Below are 19,696 nucleotides of genomic sequence, written 5' to 3'. Positions count from 1 at the left end.
GATTTTAGGCAGGCCAATTTCACCAAAAGTGTTCATAAGCATTGTATTGGCCATTTGCAAAGAGATATTTGGCATTCCTCAAAATTTCATCCATTAGTATCTTTATATACTGTTTTGGATCAACATTATCCCGCAAATCTCCAGCATTTAAACACTTTCCTACGGGCCTGAGAGTTGCCATGATAGTTGAGTGTTGTGCCCGTAGATTCCTTTAAAAATAAAACTTTCCTCTACTAAGCATAACTTTAAACATAACTAAGCATCTTTCACCTTGTCTAATCACCTTTGTTTGTGCTCATCTGTTAACAGCGATTTCTTGCAAACTGGCAAGAAAGCTGTTCTCCAGCATTCATCTTTCTGTGGTTTGTAAATATGTACTAGCCTCAGTACTTTATCTTTCCAAAATTTAATCACTTTAAAACTAATTGATATTGTTTCTGAGTGAAAGCCTAACCAAAGTTTTATTGAATTTTATAGTGGTCTTCCACTTTTCAGACCTGCCTCAAAACCTTAAGGCTCCAAGTACCGCCACTATTGAAACACAATTTTTTTACAGCTTCAATTCTTTAGCTGCTTTTTTAAGATTTTTTAAAATAATTTACTTTTTTGGCAGAAGATTAGCTTATGCGATCACTCTTTGCTTATAATGCTGTGATAGATTCACCAAGCTGATCTTTGTGCCATAGGCGTTCAGTTATTCTCTGATTAGCCATGTAATTCAAAAGCCAGCTTGCATGGAAACCTCATAGACTAAAACCTTTTTACAGCTTTTGTTATATAAGCAACTGTGCTTCAGTGTTGGTGGCGGGGAAGAGAAAACTACAAAGCCAATAACTAGAAGGCAAAGAATTACGTTCCTTATCATTGTAAAGAGCAGTGTAGTAACATCTAATTTACCTTGGCACAGCTTTTTTTATTTATATATCTTTGACACTTTTGCATTTATAAGTGCAACTGTTTTTATTATTTGTAAAATCATTACGCTTAAATGCATTGAATTTTACTTAAACGTTCTGTTTTTCCATGCTTATAGAACTTGAGTAAAAAAGAGCCATACTTATTAATAAGTCACCTTGCTTGCAACAATTACAGTCGTGCATGAGAGCTATTTATTATTCAGTATATAACAATTTGTACACAAAACCCACTTGCAAGTGGCTAGTTAGGGCTGACTTCCACCACACTGCTTCTCCATACTGACTACATTTGCGTTCGAAACAGTGATGACATGCTCAAATTTTGTTTCAATTTTATCATGCATTATGGCGTTTGACATTACTAAAATTGTTGGTACTTGTTGAAACTAGCAGGCTTTGTGTAATACTTTACTGAATCACTCTATCATTCTTTAATCTGATTTACAGCTAATTAAATACTACCCTAATTTAGTTATTATAGCCCACCAGTCAGTTCCAAACATTAGCTGTTGCTAAGCCTATTATCTTCTCCTTATATCTTTTACAAACAAAATATTAAACTAAAAACTGTAAGCTTTCCTTTGCTACTATGTATGACAATAAGAACAAAACATGCACATTTTAATAGCAAGAAAATCAAGGGGTTCCTAGATTTTGTTTAGCATTGCGCTACTAGTAGTAGAATTAAAATAATCGATTATGAACAAACATTAGTTTTAATGAAAGTGTTATTCTGGTATCAAACTAACCGTTTGTTTCTTTTCGTGGATTACTTAATAAATCAAGGATTTCTTACACGATGGAAAGCAATTACTTGCGAAACTTCTGCGATAAAATTAGCATACCGTTGCCTAGGAGAACACACGCGCCGACTGTAGCGACTCAACACTATTTTGATTAAAAATAGTTTTAGACTTTGGTCAGGTATAATTGCAATTATACCTGACCTTAGACTTTTATAATTCTAAGACATTAATTTACGTGTAAATTGTACATCGTTTTGCGATGTGTATGTCTATGGTTTTTATAAAGACAAATACTGGCCGAGTCTCCCGTTTATGACGAAATATTCCGGTGACCTCTTTTCACATTTACCAGGAGCGCCGACAACAATCAGCGAAGCCAGTTTCGTGCTTAATGATGATTAATGATGTGGGTGGGTCAAGGATGAGGTGCACTTAATGACGAACAATTGAAATGCTATGCTTATTATAAATAAAATATAAAATAATTGGTGTTGTCAGGCTGAGTTTATGCAAAAATTGAGCGAAATATTTAACCGACCAAGTTATTTATTAACCTATTTATTTGTGACGAACAATAAATAGGTTGACACCAAATACAAATAGTTCATCTTTGCGTCTACGGTAAGCACATGGATAATGTAATACAGTGTTTTGTAACAATGTTTGTAGTATTATTGTGTTTGGCTCTTCAGTGGTTAAACGTAGACTCGAAGAATTGTAGTTTTACTCGTACTTTATTTTTGTTAACTTACGCCCAGGATGACCCCTATGTCGAGCCTAAAACCACGTAACACAACATAAGCAAGAAAAGACGACACTTAGAGTAAAGCCAGTCTAGTTCCACTAAATCTCCCTTTTTGGGATTTGAAACACAACAATTGCAACTTAAAATGTGTAAAGCAAAAACAAAAGATAGAATAAAAATGATTATCAGTAGGGATTGTCTCAGTCCAAAAAGTACATCATAGGACATATATGTCATGATTATCCTAGGGATGTTTGATAGTTTTCTGCAAGATATGATGGTGGTTTGCGATCACGTCGGGGTCTACTGCTAATGTTCGGAGACTGAATATCTTGCCCCTTTTCTGGTATATCCACTGGTCTACATTGTAGTTTAGCTGGTGTGATCATCTGAGTACCTGAGGTGACTGAAATAAGAACTGACCTGTTTCGGCGTAGTGTGTTGTCTGCTTTAGTGGTTATAGCATAAGAACAATAAGCTACCTGTCATAAGACTACTCATGTGTTCTTCTGATTCCGGAGGTATATTTGTTGACCTGGTTTCACCTTCAGGTCTCTAGTACGATGATGTTTATTGTAATTCTCCGCTGCGTACTTGCGCTTGTCATTCTCACGGCTGCAAATCTTTTGTTGATTGGCAAGAGCGGGCATAAGGTGATCTGGAAGAATGGGAATACGAATTTTGAGACACCGGCTCATCAGAAGCTGTGAGAGAGAGGATCCATTCTCTAGAGGGATTGATCGATAATTCAGCAGAGCTATGGAGAAGTCCCCTGTCTTAATCATAAGGCGCTTCATGGTGCCTCCTCGTTAGCCCTTGGATAGCGGGGTAATGAGATAATGAGTGTAAAATTTTTGTCTCTTGCATATCGCTCAAAATCTTGTGATGCAAACTGAGGACCATTGTCTGATACCGTCTGGGAACCAATGTGTTGCAAAGCCTTTGTCTAAGATGGCTACTGGGCTAACTGAAGTTTGGTTCTTAGTGGTTTCATGAAACCCAATCTAACGACTGTAGTAGTCTACAATCAGAAGTTAGACCTTCCTGTCTAATTCAAACAGATCCATCCCACGTCTCCCATGGGCGATCAGGGAAGGAACTGAGTGCCAGTGTCTCTTTTGGAGTAGGGAGAACTTGTTGGCAGATGTTGCATTTACGCACTACTACTTCTATCTCACCACTCATACATGGCCACCATTTATCTCTCCTTGCTAGCGCTTCACATTTCGCTATGCCCTGATGGCTCGCGTGTACAAGATCGGAGCATCTCCAGCTGGAGACTGCTAGGTATCACAAGCCTCCCATCATAGAGCAACACTTTTTTATATACAGTCAAATAGCGCTAATGATCAAAATAAGGTGTAAGTGATGGATGTTCACTTTTGTAGGCTGGCTAGCCGTGTTAACAGAATTCTCTTACCTTTTGCAGGATTGGGTCATCATTATGAGTGTCACGTATGCGATTCACAGATGAGTACTTTGGTAAGAACGCCTTATTAAAGTATTTCACTTCATCAATGAAGTGCACCTCGATAACAGTAGATAGATAGTCTGCTACATGGTATTTTGACACTGGAACATAAGTAACTGTTGGAGAGTCAAAAGTTCTTTTTTACTAAGTAGTATTATGCCATTATTTGATGCTTGTTGGGTAGCTTGAGAACGAACCTGAAGCAAGATTTCATTGGTATGATTTGTTGGGTTGTAACCTGATCTAGTTGCTTCCAGGAAATCAATATTATCCCACACCATCACTATGGGTTTTTCATGTTGAAACTTGTCTGGAGCTTTGTTACGATTGAACAGGGCATGAACTGCAAGAAATGTCTCATAATTTCGAAGAGTGTCATATGATACGCAATGACCAAGCCTGTGAAGTATATCTATTAATTTTCTAGACCCAGTGAGATGTTTAACAAGACCAAGTGCCATGGCTTTTGAAGAATTGAATTTTCTAGTAGAAGCAAGCATTAGCAAATCCTGGCAAGTAAAGGTCACTTTCACCTTCTTAGCATGAATGAGAGGCATACCAGACCGAGATCACAGTAGTGAGCTTACAAATTCAATGATCTCATCAGGAACAGAATCATCAAACGACTCAAGATTGACGAATGAGGATGTCAAGGGCCACGGCATTTCATAGGAATGGTTCTGAATAGAATTATGCAGCATGAGCTGAGTGTAATACGCTGTTGCTGTAGGATTCATCACATTATTATCAATTTTCATCAGACCGGAGGTGACAGATGAAAGCTCCTATTCAGAAGTTTCAACATCTGTATTTTCATCACTGCTGTGACAAACGGCTGTTGGATGGTATACATTGACGCCTTCTTTTCTTGACTGAGTTTGGTCGATCAATGTTGGGTAGTCACGCTGTAGTCTGCTGTTAAGGAAATCAGACCTGTACATAGAAAACAAAAGGTAGATAGGTGAGATTCAATATTGCCTTCTAGAACTATAATTTTTCAATTGTAACCTCATAGCTATATAACTCATAAATCCTTGGCCTAAATTGAAATCCTAAAATTTTGAGCATAATGAAAACAAAAACCTTGGCAAAATCTTCCAAAATCGTTGAATGCAAAGACATCAATTTAACAAACCTTATCTCGTCCACAGCTGGATTGTCATGTTTTGTACCAACTTTGTGATCATCCGTGTTAGAGAAGCGAGGGGATATATCTTCTTCTGCTGAATCAACCGTCTTTCTACCAGCGGCTTGAAGTGAGTCTTGTATGTCTTCTCATACAAATCAGATAGTTTCACACTGGAGAACAAATGGAAAGCATAAAACAGGTGTCAAATGAAGCACAAAAACAAGTTAACATCAGTTATCATCTAGCCCTACCAGTTAAGACAAAATACATATCAAACAGGTCCATGCTTCAGTTGTATCATAGGTTTTGTGTGTGAAATTAAAGAGCATGAGGCAGACAGGCCTTAATTATTTTCAAAATAGATGAGATGTTCTAGTAAAGATGCCTAAGCATTTATATGTGCCTAATGATGAAATTAAATTGACATCATGACATAAACATTCAGTCGCTAACCTTTGATTTTCTTTGGGTTTATGAGTGAACTCTCTGAATCAGGATCTGTGGTACCTTGCTTTGCAGGCAACCAGGTCATCATTTGCACTAATAAAGTCCAACACTTTCTTACCATCTGATCTCACCTTAACACTCTCTATTGATAGCCCTGTGCAAATAAAGATATATTGTAGGCACCTGATTTTAAGCGAGTTCAAAGAAGATCAGTAAGAAGCTAATAAGTCACCAATTACTTTTTAACTGCTTTGTGCACTACAAGGCCTACTTACCAGCAGTTATGGTTTGTGCTTTACTTAGTGTGTAACGAACATGTTTTTGGTTGCATCCTTGATAAATCTGTCTTCCTTCAAACAGATGACACATATTTTTGGCAGTATTAGACATTTGCCTTCGTACACCAGTAGACCTGGTACGCTTAGTGGCAGGCTAAAAACATTGTGCAATACTATAACCTGATTGACACAGGTATGACAAGTAATTCTTCAAATCTGAGCACATTTTAATTTGCAGATCATACATATAGTTTATCTATACAGTTATGTCCAAATTGTAGTCTTTAGCACTTCATGTAAACTGCACAGAGTTAGTTTTGCTGCTCACAAAATGTGCAGCCAAAAATGAAAATGTTTATTTTCTCTCACCAAAGTACCATCATCATAGAGTAATAATCATGAATTTGTGAAGTAATAAATATATAGTCTCACCTCTTTTGCTGTATCACATTATTTCTGTCTCTTCTCATGTTTTCTCTCAACCCTTTCCGTAACGAGTTTGTTACAATACTTTTTATAACAGGCATATTGACATAAGTAAGAAGTCTGAACTCTCATCAAAGTTCCTAATGCTTAGCACTTTTTGAGCAATTTCACATTGAATGCTCTCTTCTTCCAATATCAACCATCTGTTTGAATACTGTTTGGCTGTCTCAAATAGAACTTTAGTCACTCTGACTAAGGTTTCATTCACAGACTGATCAAGACAGTGAAACAAGCGGTCTTGCTGCATCCTTGGCATGGGTTAAGAAATGCTGAGAGTTGACTCACCTAATCTCAAATAAAAGCATTTATTATTTTTTGAGATTATTAGATAGTTTTTTTGTTTGATATGTAAGGTTTTCTTAGCAAACTTGGAGTTGCTCCTTTTCATTTCAAAAGTGCTTTCTGGCTCAGAAATGTCGAAACACATAGATGTAGAAACATTATAATTGAATTCAGCATAAATTTTTGACTATGAAACATTTCTGTTAGAGTAGCCCACCCTCTGAAGGAGAAAACTGAAAGATAAGCTCATGTTCCTACAGTATTTCACAAAGTTTTGGCGATAAGCTATAATGTTGATCAAATGTAGCAACTTTGCTGCAATGTGCTGTCATTTTCAGTGCAAAAGGGCTTGTGTATTAACATAGATATGGTAATGGGAGTGATAGCATTGCAGCTTTTAACACAGGTTCAATTTTCTTGTGTTACATTGAATATGTTACATACTGATGGCATACCAAAGCCAAGTTCATATTGATCGATTTACTGGTCTTTACTTTGGAGAATCATGTGCTCACCTGTATCTTACATAATGGTATTTCAAGGTCAAACAAATTAATATGTAGTGTAAATTTATAAAGGACTCAAAAAAATTAAGCTCAAATAGGTTTATGGAACTTGTCTTTCTAAGTTGAAATGCATTGTTAGTAAATTAATGAAGGTCCACCATAATTTTTTGTGTTTTGGAATTTAACGAAATTCTAAATCTACATTAATAATTTCATATAGTTATGGCGTATTATTAGACTGTCAAAATTCATACTACATTAACTTAATAGCTGTTTAATGACGTGTGCTAATAAGCATTCAATATTAAATCTGCATAGATTTCAGCTGCAATAATTATCTTCCAAAGACCAAATTAGCTTTAAATGGTACTATATATTAAAATTGTTTTAGCACAAACTATGAACATTTTTCAGCAAAGTGCTGCTGATGCCATACCATTGTCACACCTTCATAAGGATCTACCGTAGATAATTGTTTTGATCAAGCCACCTCCAAGTATTAAACATTCTGCATTTATCGAAATCACAACCTACAATGAAAGTTATTACCGTACTTTTCGGACTATAAACCGCACCCCTATATAAGCCGCGTCTGCTTTATTTTCCAAAAAATGATAATAAAACAATACATAGGCCGCACCTTTGTATAGGCCGCAGAACTCAGGACGGTGCTTTTTAACGCGGCAGTAGCTTTGCTATTTAAAAACCGAACAGTGCCGTTAGGCACTGTTTCGTATTAACCGACGCTTTTTAACCTAGTGTCTAACGGAACAGTACCGTTAGGCACTGTTTCGCATTTTCTTTCACTGCTAGAGGCGCACTAACCGGAGATTCTGGTTAATGCGCTCTAGCGGTGAAAGAAACAGTCACAAAATAGCCACACCCTCATATAAGCCGCTGGACTCAAATCGTCAGAAAAGAGTAGCAGCTAATAGTCCGAAAAGTACGGTATTGTTATTGTTATTAAAGTTATTGTTTTAACAGGAGTAGATGTGCATATGGTGGTTCTGTAAGCTTAAGCATATCTTGTTTTACTAAACCTAGTAAGCTGTACTTCAACTACAGGTTGCATTACTGTTCAAGCATTCTTAGCTCACTGTTTCCAGCGAAACAAAGTTGAAAAACAAACAACAGCATGTTACTAAAACCACAGCGGAATTGCTTTATAATAACACACCTTATACCAGAACAACAAGTTATGAAAACATATTATGATTACTTAGGCTGATTAATGAATGTGAGTCAGTACTAAAACTGTTACAGATGACATATTTCTGAGAGGCCTAATTCTATAATTCTACTACATTGATAAGAAATAATCTAATTTACAGGTTCATTGTGAACTAACATAAACAGACTAACACACACACACATACACACACGCGCACACACAGACAAGGTTGGCTTTATTAATCATATAGATTACTGGCGGAATTGCCGGCGCTGCACTGGTTTTAAAAATCAGCTTATAACCAATGAGAAGTAATGTAGTTCCCTGCCACTTGCTATTAGCCTGGCAAATTGCCAATGGCTAATTTAAGTAAGCTTACCAATAAGAGCTAACTACTTGCTCTCATGATTGAGCATGCATAAAATTACGCTACCACTCTCCATGACGTTGCGTCGGAACGGAGATCGGTAGCGTATTTGCACCCATATGACAACCTATATCGCTGAATGGATTCTTTTCTAGCTCGTGTGGCTTAATTAGTAAGGGTTCGGACTGACGAAAGGGAGCGTCAAAGATCAAATCCTCTGCAATCTGGTTTTTTTATTCCAAGATTTGAATAGCTATAGCTGGACAAACACAGCCACACACAAACTTTGAGAAATATAGATTAAGGCATTTTTTCCATGTCAGCAAAAATCTTTGTGAATATAAAAAATGAATAACCAAAGACCATGTCACGCTGTCGTCATTTAGCTGTCAAGTTTTTGGTTTCCTGTAAATTTGATGTAATACTACATTCAATGCTAGATACTTTGAAATAAATTTTGAAGTCTGATCACGGGTGGTTATAAAAGTTAACTATTTCGGATTGTTTAACAAAAATACCACTAGAAGTGGTATTTCTCAATATCCCATCAACACTAAGTGATCTGTGAAATTATTGTGGTATGTTATTACGTTGCATTCAATCATAACTGCTGAAGTTTTATTATATTTAGAAATAAAGTCTCATCTTGGTCTAAAATACATTCAATGCGGTCCTATTTCTGTTTCCGGCTACATCATAATTCGAATATACAACAGGAGTTTGGAAACTTGATCTTTTTGTGAATTGTTTTATCATCTGTATTAGGGCGCAGTAAAAAGATGTTGTAATTACGTTTCTCTGAAAACCTATTACGTACTGTGCTGTGATACAGAACTAACGAGAAGAACAGAGCAGCGATAATTGCTTTAGAGTAACAGAATATCTCCAAGTATTGAGTTAGAGAGGAAACAAATATTTAAATTAGTATGTGCCTTGCTCAGTTGCCAGTAGTCATTGTAGTAAATTTTTATCAAGGCATCTCACAACTGATCAAGTCTGAGTCAAGGATGTTTGTCATTAGTTATTGTATTTATTGTCATCGTTGTTTATAGCACAACCAATAATCAAAACATGGAAGCTGCTCCTGTTCGAGCAAATGTTGGCGAGTATTTTACAAATGACGACCAGACTGTTCGAGTGGCTGCTATGTTGAAAAGACCAGAACTGTTTCCCAGAGTAAAAGCTGAGCTGGCAACTTATAAATGGAACGATTCAGACTTTCTTTTAGCTACTTATCCCAAAACAGGTAAGTATAATGACCCACTTATTTTAAAATAAGTAACTAAGAAATCAATACACAGTTTAGGGTCTCAGCTAAGTGTAGACGATTTAGTTTTTGGACATCTAATTATCTGTTGAACAAATGTTTAGATGTCCATACACTAAAACCTCAATACGTAACTAACTAAGACTCTAAACTGTGTATCGTTTACATACCTAGTCCCGAGATACTAAATCTCTAAAACTGCTTTTTCAAATACTCGTAGATAGAAAATTAACTCCTAATTCTGATTTCTTGTTATCAGTTCTTACTAGAAGACAACTATTTGGTATCATCATAGCAAATGACCTTTTTCGGTAACCATAAAGTCATGCAACCAAGTTCTGTTTTTTCATGTTACCATTCACATCAGTCTTGTAAAACTTATATTTCTATAAAATCTATTGTATTGTTTATGTCTCATGAGTTGTCCGTCTTCTTAGGTACTAATTTGGTGTGGGAGATTATGATGATGCTACTCAAAGGTTCTCCTGACTATATAACCACTGCAAAGCTTGCTCTTATGATTGACCAAATTCCTATCAGTGACGGTTTACAGGCTTTCCCTTCACCAAGAGTCCTCAACTCCCACTATCGAACTGATGTTCTTCCTCCAGAGTTTAGGAAAGGCAAAACTGTAATAGGTAGGTTATCCATTGTGGTTGCATGCGCTATGCTGGTTTGTGTAAAATAAATAGTGTAAAGTGGTTTTTACCCAATTAAATATAATGTGATAATAGTGTGTCCCTTTTTATTTACTTTTAATACTTTTTAAAAAACTGTATTTAGGTAAACTATCAGATGTCTAGTTATTAGCTCAACATACCGTAGTATATTGTATATCTAGTGTGGTTATTGAGGCACATCAAGTACTTTCAGAAGGAAAGCTGTTGTGAGAAGCTTGTGCTATGCTAGTTTGGGAAGTATTTACCTCAAATAGTTTTTCTGTATAGCGATAGTAATCTATATATATATATATAATATATATTATTATATAGTAATAGTGTATAGCCCAATAGTTTAAATATTGGGCTAAAGCGTTCGTTACATGCTGAATATATAAGCTGACAACAGTGTTTTACTCTTAATTTACTGTTGAACAGTGTAAAATTTTTCTGATGTTTTGTTCCTGCTTTTTGGGAAACGTTTTCAGAATGTAGTTTAACCTTGTCTTATGATTACCTTTACAAAATTCTTTTTTGACAGTAACTGTTGGTGTAAAGTTTGAACGAATACTTGTCGTGACATACTTGCTAACTTCCAACTTGAGAGATCTAAAATTTCTCAAAACAGCTTTGTAAATGAAAGTCAAAAGCTGTAGAAATTTAAAACGAAACAATATCGAAATAATAGAACAATATGTAAGTTAGTTGCCGTAAGTTATTTAAAAATGTCTTTAGCGTAAGTCAGTGTAGGTTACGCTTCATATTTCTATTACCTACTCTATAATTGTCCAACTTATGCATTGCCAAGCTTCCACCTGCTTTCGTGTCTTTTGTCTTTTCGTGTGTAAAGTAACAATGCAAGCCTTTCTTAATTATTTATTACTTTAATAATCTAGTTTTTGAAATATAATTTAATTTCCTACTTAGTTTTATTTAAAGCATTTTATTTTATTTTGTTGCTATGCGTTATAATTTGCAGTATTTATTAAGGAGCTATCGATGTTTTTCAGAATACAGAATAAATTAAACAAATTAAATTGTATTATAATAGTAATATTTTCTCCAAGATGAGTTTTAACATACTGATGACTTTTCTTTATTGATTATTACTTTATTTATTTAGTTTGCTGTCTATAGTTCAATTGTCAAAGTAAAAAAAATTGATTGTTTAGGGTTTGCATAGTTTTATACAATGCATTTTTAATGGTACGTTTAATTACCTGCAGTATTTGTCGCGGGTCTATAAAATAAAGTAAATTAAAAACTTGGTTATGGCTTCTTTATTAATTTAGTTTTAAAACTTTAAAAAAAATTTTGGATTCTCATATTTTTGTATTTATGTTGTGAGGAATGGTTTTAATGCTAGAAGTACGAAATACTTATCGTTAAGTTTTTTAGGCTGTGGAGTGATGTGAATGAAGTCCAATGTATTCACATAAAAATCTTCACTCCAACATATGATGATCATGTGTAGGCAAATATCAGAATGGTTTAACTTTGTATGGCAAAGTTTGACTGCACAGTGACAATGGAGTTGGCAAGTTTTAACAAACTATGGTCTGTGTAGAAAGTGTCAGCAGGTGTCATTGAAATCATCTTTTAGAATGTGTTCCAATTAGTTTTGAAAGTTTCAGATTACCTCAGCGATATGTCATTCATTTTCAAACATTTTTCAAGGGTGTCAAGCTAAATATGTCTTCATTTTGTTTCTGTTGAAGTTTTTAAAACTATTTCAACACTTTAAAATTTAACTTAATATCCAGCATACTATAGTACCTGGAAAATTATTTTTGTTTTTGGTTTTATAATTATTTGTAACACAAATTCATTAGGTGACTTACTTTATAAAAGGAGCAGCACAGAATGAAGCTTGAAGGGGTTTTTTTAACACATGGAAACATTTTTTCATTATGAACATTATTTTACAGTGTTTTACAAGATAATATAAACATTATACAACATTATATTATTTTACAGACCATAATCATGTAACAGTAAAAGTTTCATGAGGTTTGAATTATGCTAATATTGATCATCAGCTTATATTTTGCATTCAAGTAGTGAAAATTAAGCAAAGATTCTGAGTGAATTCACTTAGAAGTTTGGTAAAAATGATTCTACGCTGATCCAGGAGCTGCACATTACATACAGACATGTTTACACAAATTGATTATCAATTATCATTAATATTATTATTGATTATCATTGTTTATTTATTATTTTAGTTGCAAGAAATCCTAAAGATACGTGTGTGTCTAAGTATCAGTTTATGCAAGGATTAGTAAGTATACTCATCACTCAACTTAGTCTGTTCGTATGCGTTTTGTTAGAATATGTGTTCTGGTATTCAAATCCTTTTTTTACTGTAATATTGATGTGTTTGCTGCTAGTTAAGGTAAACATTATGTTTTATCTTTAAAACTGTTGTACTCTATTTCAAAATATATGCAGACATACTATGTAAAAAACTAAATTATGTGTAAAAAAAACTAATTTACTTGTGCAAAACTAAAATGAATGTAAAAGCTAAGTTATGCATTAAAAACTAAATTATATGTTAAAAACTAAATTATGTATTTAAAACTAAATTATGTATTAAAAACTAAAATTATATGTAAAGAAATTGAATTATGTGTAAAAGACTAAATTCATGAAATGATAGCCAGTAAAAAGAAGTATTTATTTTTACCATAGAGACAGACCAATAAAAGAGTAGGTATGTGGTGGATAGGTTCAGAGATGGTGATAGAGATCTGAGGCATAACTTCTTTAACAAACTCGGGAAGTTTAGAGTAACTTACCTTACATCCCTTTTACTACTTCAATATTTTTGAAATTTATATGTAATTTTCACTAGCTCTTTTATTTTTACTTATAAACCTGTAATAATAATACTTTTAGTAGCATAATTTTATGCTTGCTCAATTGTGAGAGCAAGTAGCTCACTTTTATTAGTAAGCTTACTCAAATTAGCAATTGACAATGTGCCAGGCTAATAGCAAGTGGCAGGCAACTGTAATACCTCTCATTGTTTATAAGCTGATTTTTAATACCTGTACAATGCCAGGCAGTCCGCTAGTAATATATATATAAGCTATATAAAATTATACTAACAATTCAGGTATGCAAATGGCCTCCACCTTTGAGTATTAGTCTTGCCTTGCATACACTGTTCCCAGGTTAAGAACGGGTTCAGAGTCGTCTGCTATTGATGATTTCACAACCTACCATTGCGACAATTTGGAATTGCACTATATAGATCTTTCCCAGATTTGCGATGACCCTCAAAACAAATCTTGTTAAAGTAGACTCCCTTTCTCAGCCTGAATGCCTTGGCACAAATTTGGCGAAGTGAAACAATGTTGAACGCGTTGGATTTTACCGTTTCTATGATTTGGAATGGAAGCAATTCTGAACCCATTTGTAGCATGGAAAAGCAGTGATAGATGAATGATGTTGTTTTAAAACTTGCAACTTGCACTGGCCAGTGTTGAAAAATAGATGCGTACTCGAGCATGCAATTTTGCTGAAGCCCACGACCTATAGCGAAACACTAATATGGGTGCTCAAAAGCATATCAATAATTCCACTGGTCGTTGTAGAAGATAAAGAAATACATGGGTATGAGTTTTGGGGAGTTCCTACTAGAATTTCTTCATGATAAGGACACACCATATGGAAGATATTTTGATTATTTGGTGTACATGTGGTCTCGGAGAGATGATGCCAACGTACTGGCTGTCTTCTATGAAGACTTCATAATGGTATTATAATTGACAATTCTACTGCATTAAATTTGGAACACTTTTGATTTTGAAATTGCAATGTCGTACTCGGGCAAGATGTTGACAAAAAACCAAGTAGTTGATGGTGTGAGAGCTTATAGGTGACTCTGTCATATTACAGTATCCCGTGGAAACCATCCAAAAGCTGAATGAATTTATGGGTAAAGACAGATCTCCTGAGCTTGTACAACAGATTGCTGATGCCACCAGCTTTGACAAGATGAAAAAGGCAAAAACTGCTGCTGCAACATCTGGAGAGATGTTGGCTGTGGTATGTTTATAGTCAAAATCTACACAAATTATACACAACTGTTTGCGATATTAGGCCTTACATATTAATCAAAGTTTTTATACATTTTAGGAAATTATTGCATCATATCTCAGTGTTGACACTTTTTATAGCGCATGCAAGTATATTTGATAGCTTACTGCAACCAGTTTTTCACATGGAATTTAAAGCTCATGTTGGCTGTGGTATGTTTGAATTTTGCATTTATCAAAATTGGCATCATCGTTGCTAAGGTGGGTTCTAATAAGGATGCTTAATTTAGTGTTCCACTCTGTCGACTGATATTGCAGAACTTTGTGGCTAACATTTTACACGCTCAAACCAAAGCATGCAAGTGTTTTTGTAAGCTAAGAAAATTCTGTTTGAATCAGTTGACAATTTCTGTGCCGTATGACTGAGCGGCAACCACTCATATCTTTGATGACTTTTTCAGAGAGTATCTAGATTGGTTGTTTTTATAACCGAGTATTTTCTGCCAGCCCGTTATTTGCTATCAATGTATGATCTCCATATTTCACTAAGCTATTCTATTCAGTTATAAATAAAACATGCTATAAGTTATTCATGTCTTACGCTTGTTGAAAAAGCTCACTTTGGGCAACCATTGTGCTTCCAATGTTTTTGTCCATATAAAATTTCAATAAAAGCAGAAATAGGTCACTGCACATGTTCTCATCTATTGATACTTATACAACAATTCAATGTAACGTTTACTGTCAAACTTGGAATGAGTCAGTGAACATCTCTATGGATTTAGGAGCTAATTTTAGCTATGGGTCAATAATTTACGAGGTCATCGATTGAGAAGAAAAGGTTTTGTCGTTTATTCCTAACATCACTATTTTCAATTTTTCAATTGTATCACTATTTACAATTAATATAATATATGTAATGAATAAATTTATATTATAGTATAATATAAATTATATATAATTAAATATATTATAAATTAAATTATATATATATTAAATTATATATAATTATAATATAAATATAATTTATATACTACTCATATTGTACGTATTGCCCTGATTTATTTCGGCCCAACCAATAAAATGTATTTCTACCTGTAAGCAGTTGAAGATTAGCACACCCTCAAGTGTTTCAAATGTTGTCTTCCTACTAATTGTTTATTTTGTGAACAGTTAGCGTGTTAACTAGTAGATGTATAACTTGAGACTATGTAATCTTTAACTTTATTCGAATTCAGATAAAGGGTGAGGCACTAGAAATGAAAAAAGTTGAACGCGCGCTCGTTGCACAGACCACATTCAGAAAAGGTGAGTTTCAGTTCAAACAGTGTATAAACAAATATAGTATTTTTTTCTTTATGATTGTAAACTTTTCCTTTTTTGTCAGCTACCAGTACTGTGAGTTGATTGAAATTCTTCATATAAGTTTTAGAAAATGTTTTATAATTGTAATAAAGAACAGTATGATACTGGTTTTATAATTATGTATTACAAAGTGTTTTTTAATCCTTGCAGGTTATTGCACTTTGTGTTGGCTCTCTCTCTATGATGGGTATACATGTCTTTAAGGTTCTGTGGACCATGTTCAGGGGAAACAATCTATTAGCTCCATGGTTTTACGCAGTTTTTTATATAAAAGCACCAAATTTCAGTTCATATAAAATAACTGCTTGCTTGCGACTAATGAAAATGTACTTGCATATTTGGCCATGACTCGAAAAAGACTACGTTTCCAGCCAATAATTTGATGACATGTAAAAAGAATAGCGCAATATTATGTACACAGTGCTAGTCTAAGTTCCTAAATGTTTCACCCAATCAAGGTCTGTTTCTAAATTAAAGATCTTTTGCTAACAGTTTACGCAGATGACTTTAATAGTAAATTCATGAACTTAGCACTAGATTTGAGCTTCAATGACAAACTCAACCCTCACATTGCTAAGATACTTTTCTTTTTCAAGTCTACACACTCATTGAAAGAATGATATCATTAGATAGAATCCAAGGAGGTGTGAGTGAAGGTAGTCCTTGACCTCAATTCTGATTTAGCCTCATTCAATAGAATAACTGAGACTTTCAGCTGTCAGCTTTCGCATGAATGTTTATATGTCAGGTTCAAACGCCGTTATTCATTGGTCAGCTGCTCTAAAGAATAATGTGACGCCGTTATTCATTGGTCAGCTGCTCTAAAGAATAATGTGACGCCATTATTCATTGGTCAGGTGCTAAGAATAATGTGTGATCATTTTAACATATCATCAAATGATTTGTCAAAACTGTAGTTGCTTTTTAATCATGTACATTTTGGCCAGTTACAAGCAAACAGATGTCTCAAATGACCTGTGATTTGGTGATTTTGCATAAAAGGCTCTGCTGAACAGCATGGTGTTAACAGATTGTGTTAGCAGTGTTAACAGATCGCTTCACCTCAACAACAGGATCATTTAGGCTGGAGCACACTAGGTGCACTTGTTGTAAAATGCTAGAACTGTATAAATTGTGCACAAAATTCTTTCTTGACATATATAACTGCTAATTTTTTCTCCTATAATGCTTTTAGTATAAATTGCATATTACTTACTGTACAGTTTTAATTAGTGTGGCTTTTTAAAACAAGTTATATTGTTGACCACTTTTTGAGCAAACTGTTTTGTAATATAAATCAAGTTCGCTACTTCCAGTGCTTTTTTGATTTTATTTTAAAATGTACTCATTGACTGTCGTGGAATCAACCATAACAAAAGGGGAGATTATTGTCATTCTCCACATCGAGTGTGCTTCAGCTTTTGCAAGACTTGAGTTTTATAAATGATTAGCCTTAGTTCTTTTGAATTTTATGCAAACTCTTCAATTCGTCATGAAAAAATGTCAAAGTTGGACAAATTGCTTATTAACAATATTGTAGGTGGAATTGGAGGATGGAAAAACCACTTCACTGTAGCTGATAATGAGTTGTTTGATGAATTCTTGACTAACTGGGAAGGTGGAAAAAGTATTCCTTTCAGATATGAATAGATCTATTATTGACAAATATATTATTTGTTTATTCAGAACTTCTGTGACTCTATATTATCAACCCTAAACTCTCTCCATTAAGGGCTGAAAAACATTCCTAGTCATATGAAGCTAGTAATATTGTTTGTTACCAGTATTTTTACTAACAAAATATTATGTAATAGCAAAAAAACTATGCTCTGTAATAAATGTATTTTTGATAGCAACTTCTGATTACAATACGCAGCCCCATTATTGTCTAGCATATTTTTAATACACAATTTCTTCTAATAACTGAGGGAAACTGTATTTTCATTGTCTGTTTTAGCTGTTTTTCCTGCAGTATATCTTATATTGCTGCTTGTGAAGCATTTTAATATCTAATACATGTCTAAACCGTATTAGCTGTACCAGGTATGAGTGTAACACCAAGGAGCAAAGATGATAATTATGTGTTAGTGTATTGTCAAATAAGCCAAGATAATACAGCCTCAAATTTGCAATGAGTATCTTTATACTGTTGATCATGTGCTTTTGTCATTTCAAAAATATTGTATTGGCTGGGCCGTCCATCTTGCTTAGGGGCCGTCCATCTTGCTTAGGGGCCATCCATCTTGCTTAGGGGCCGTCGTGTAGGCACAAGTCCAACCAGGTTCTCTTTTTTTCTGAGCTGGTGGTAGGGTGCTCCTTCTGGCGCCGCTGTAGTCTGTGCTCTGTCGTGAGAGAAGGGATGTCAGGAAATGGTCCAACTCGATGCTGTCTACTGAGTAAATGACTGGTTTGTGCCTCTCTCCGTGGTATACTTTTTGGTGGAAAGTCGCCTAGTCTATGGAGACATGCTAGAGTTTACTTGGATGGACACATGAACGCAGCAGTATTATAGTACGTTTGACATACTCTTCCGGTAGCTGGTCGTGGGGCCTCAGATCCCGCACCAGTCCTTATATTGCCTGAGGGCTTTGGTAACCTGATCCATGGTATCTGTGGAGAAGTACCGAATAGTACAAATGATCTTTTTGACAGATTGACGATCTGCCAAAAGATCAATTTGCCAGATTTGACTAGTGAGCAGCTGACCGGCTCGGCTTTCACTCTTCTGATATTAGGAGGAAGACCAGAAGATAGTCTTGATAGGAAAGGGCAGCTACCATCTTCGGCGGGTACTTGGCTTGAATGTCGGAGTTTGCAGGATGTTACTCGTATGTGACCCTGAGCCAGACCATCCTGTCGCTTTAAAGGCAGGCACAGCTAGCTGCTGACTGGCAGCAGGGCTGGCTAAGTTCCAACTGGACCTAATTGTTCCTTACCTGCCACTTAAGGCAAGTAAGTGTGTTTTCTGACAGAAAACACACTTACCTGCACATCTTCTGACGGCCAAATCCTGATTTTGCTAGGAAAATCTGGCAAAATCAAGATTTGGCCGTATCTGACTAATAGCCACATTTAGTGCTACTGTCATCGCTAGTGTCCCGCTCCAATGGCCCCCGTTATTGGAGCTGCATGTCTTCTAGCTCTTTTACTGTATCCCTGAAACCTTTTGTTGGCTTTACCTCTCTATGGGGAATCAGTGGTGGCCAGATTGCCTCGGGTAACTACTGTTCAAGTGATGCTTTCTCACTCCGAGGCCTCCTTTTTATTCGATCCCCTTTTTAGCTCCAAGGCCACTGGAGGTTGGCCCATTTTCCAGGGCAGGCGTAGCATAGTTTCAGTTGGATCTCGCTTTCTATCCAGGATTGCCCTTAGCGTAGACTAGCCTTTGCTGCCATAATGCTTATGTTCTAATTGATAGAACCAAACACAAATTGTTTGATTTTTATTTTAGAAAGAATATATTTTATTGAAGTAGAACACTCTGTCTATTTTTACACATTTTCATTCGTGTTACACAGTACTCAAGACTGAGTAAACAAGGCTGGAGTACTAGTTGCTACAGATGAAGCACTACAGTATATTCCCCAATCTAAGCTAGTCTGTTAATAGATTCTTTATGAGACTATCACAGTATTTTACATACTACCTGCTCTTTTATTACAAGTGTCTATGGTTTATAATGTAAAATACATATTAAAAATGCATTATAACATTGTTTTCTAAATTTAGAATGAATTAAATCTATTTAAATTCATTATGATAGAAAAATTAGTTTTTAATTTTGAACGAATCACTTTTCAACCTGCTTTCTAGA

At 35.0% G+C, this 19,696-nt stretch overlaps 1 protein-coding gene across 1 annotated transcript; it reads left to right on the top strand.

Moving 5' to 3' along the window:
• The first annotated feature begins 2,083 nt into the window (after positions 1-2,083).
• Positions 2,084-17,997, top strand: LOC137403563 (sulfotransferase 1C2-like). Its single transcript, XM_068089518.1, has 8 exons — positions 2,084-2,284; positions 9,598-9,791; positions 10,250-10,450; positions 12,697-12,752; positions 14,074-14,235; positions 14,378-14,527; positions 15,756-15,825; positions 17,423-17,997. The coding sequence occupies exons 2-8, from the start codon at positions 9,617-9,619 to the stop codon at positions 17,530-17,532; spliced, it is 924 nt and encodes a 307-aa protein (XP_067945619.1). The 5' UTR covers positions 2,084-2,284; positions 9,598-9,616; the 3' UTR covers positions 17,533-17,997.
• The last annotated feature ends 1,699 nt before the right edge of the window (positions 17,998-19,696 follow it).

The sequence above is a fragment of the Watersipora subatra genome, chromosome 9 (assembly GCF_963576615.1).
Source record: "Watersipora subatra chromosome 9, tzWatSuba1.1, whole genome shotgun sequence".
Taxonomy (NCBI): Eukaryota; Metazoa; Bryozoa; class Gymnolaemata; order Cheilostomatida; family Watersiporidae; genus Watersipora; species Watersipora subatra.
This window is presented reverse-complemented; position numbering and strand designations above follow the sequence as displayed.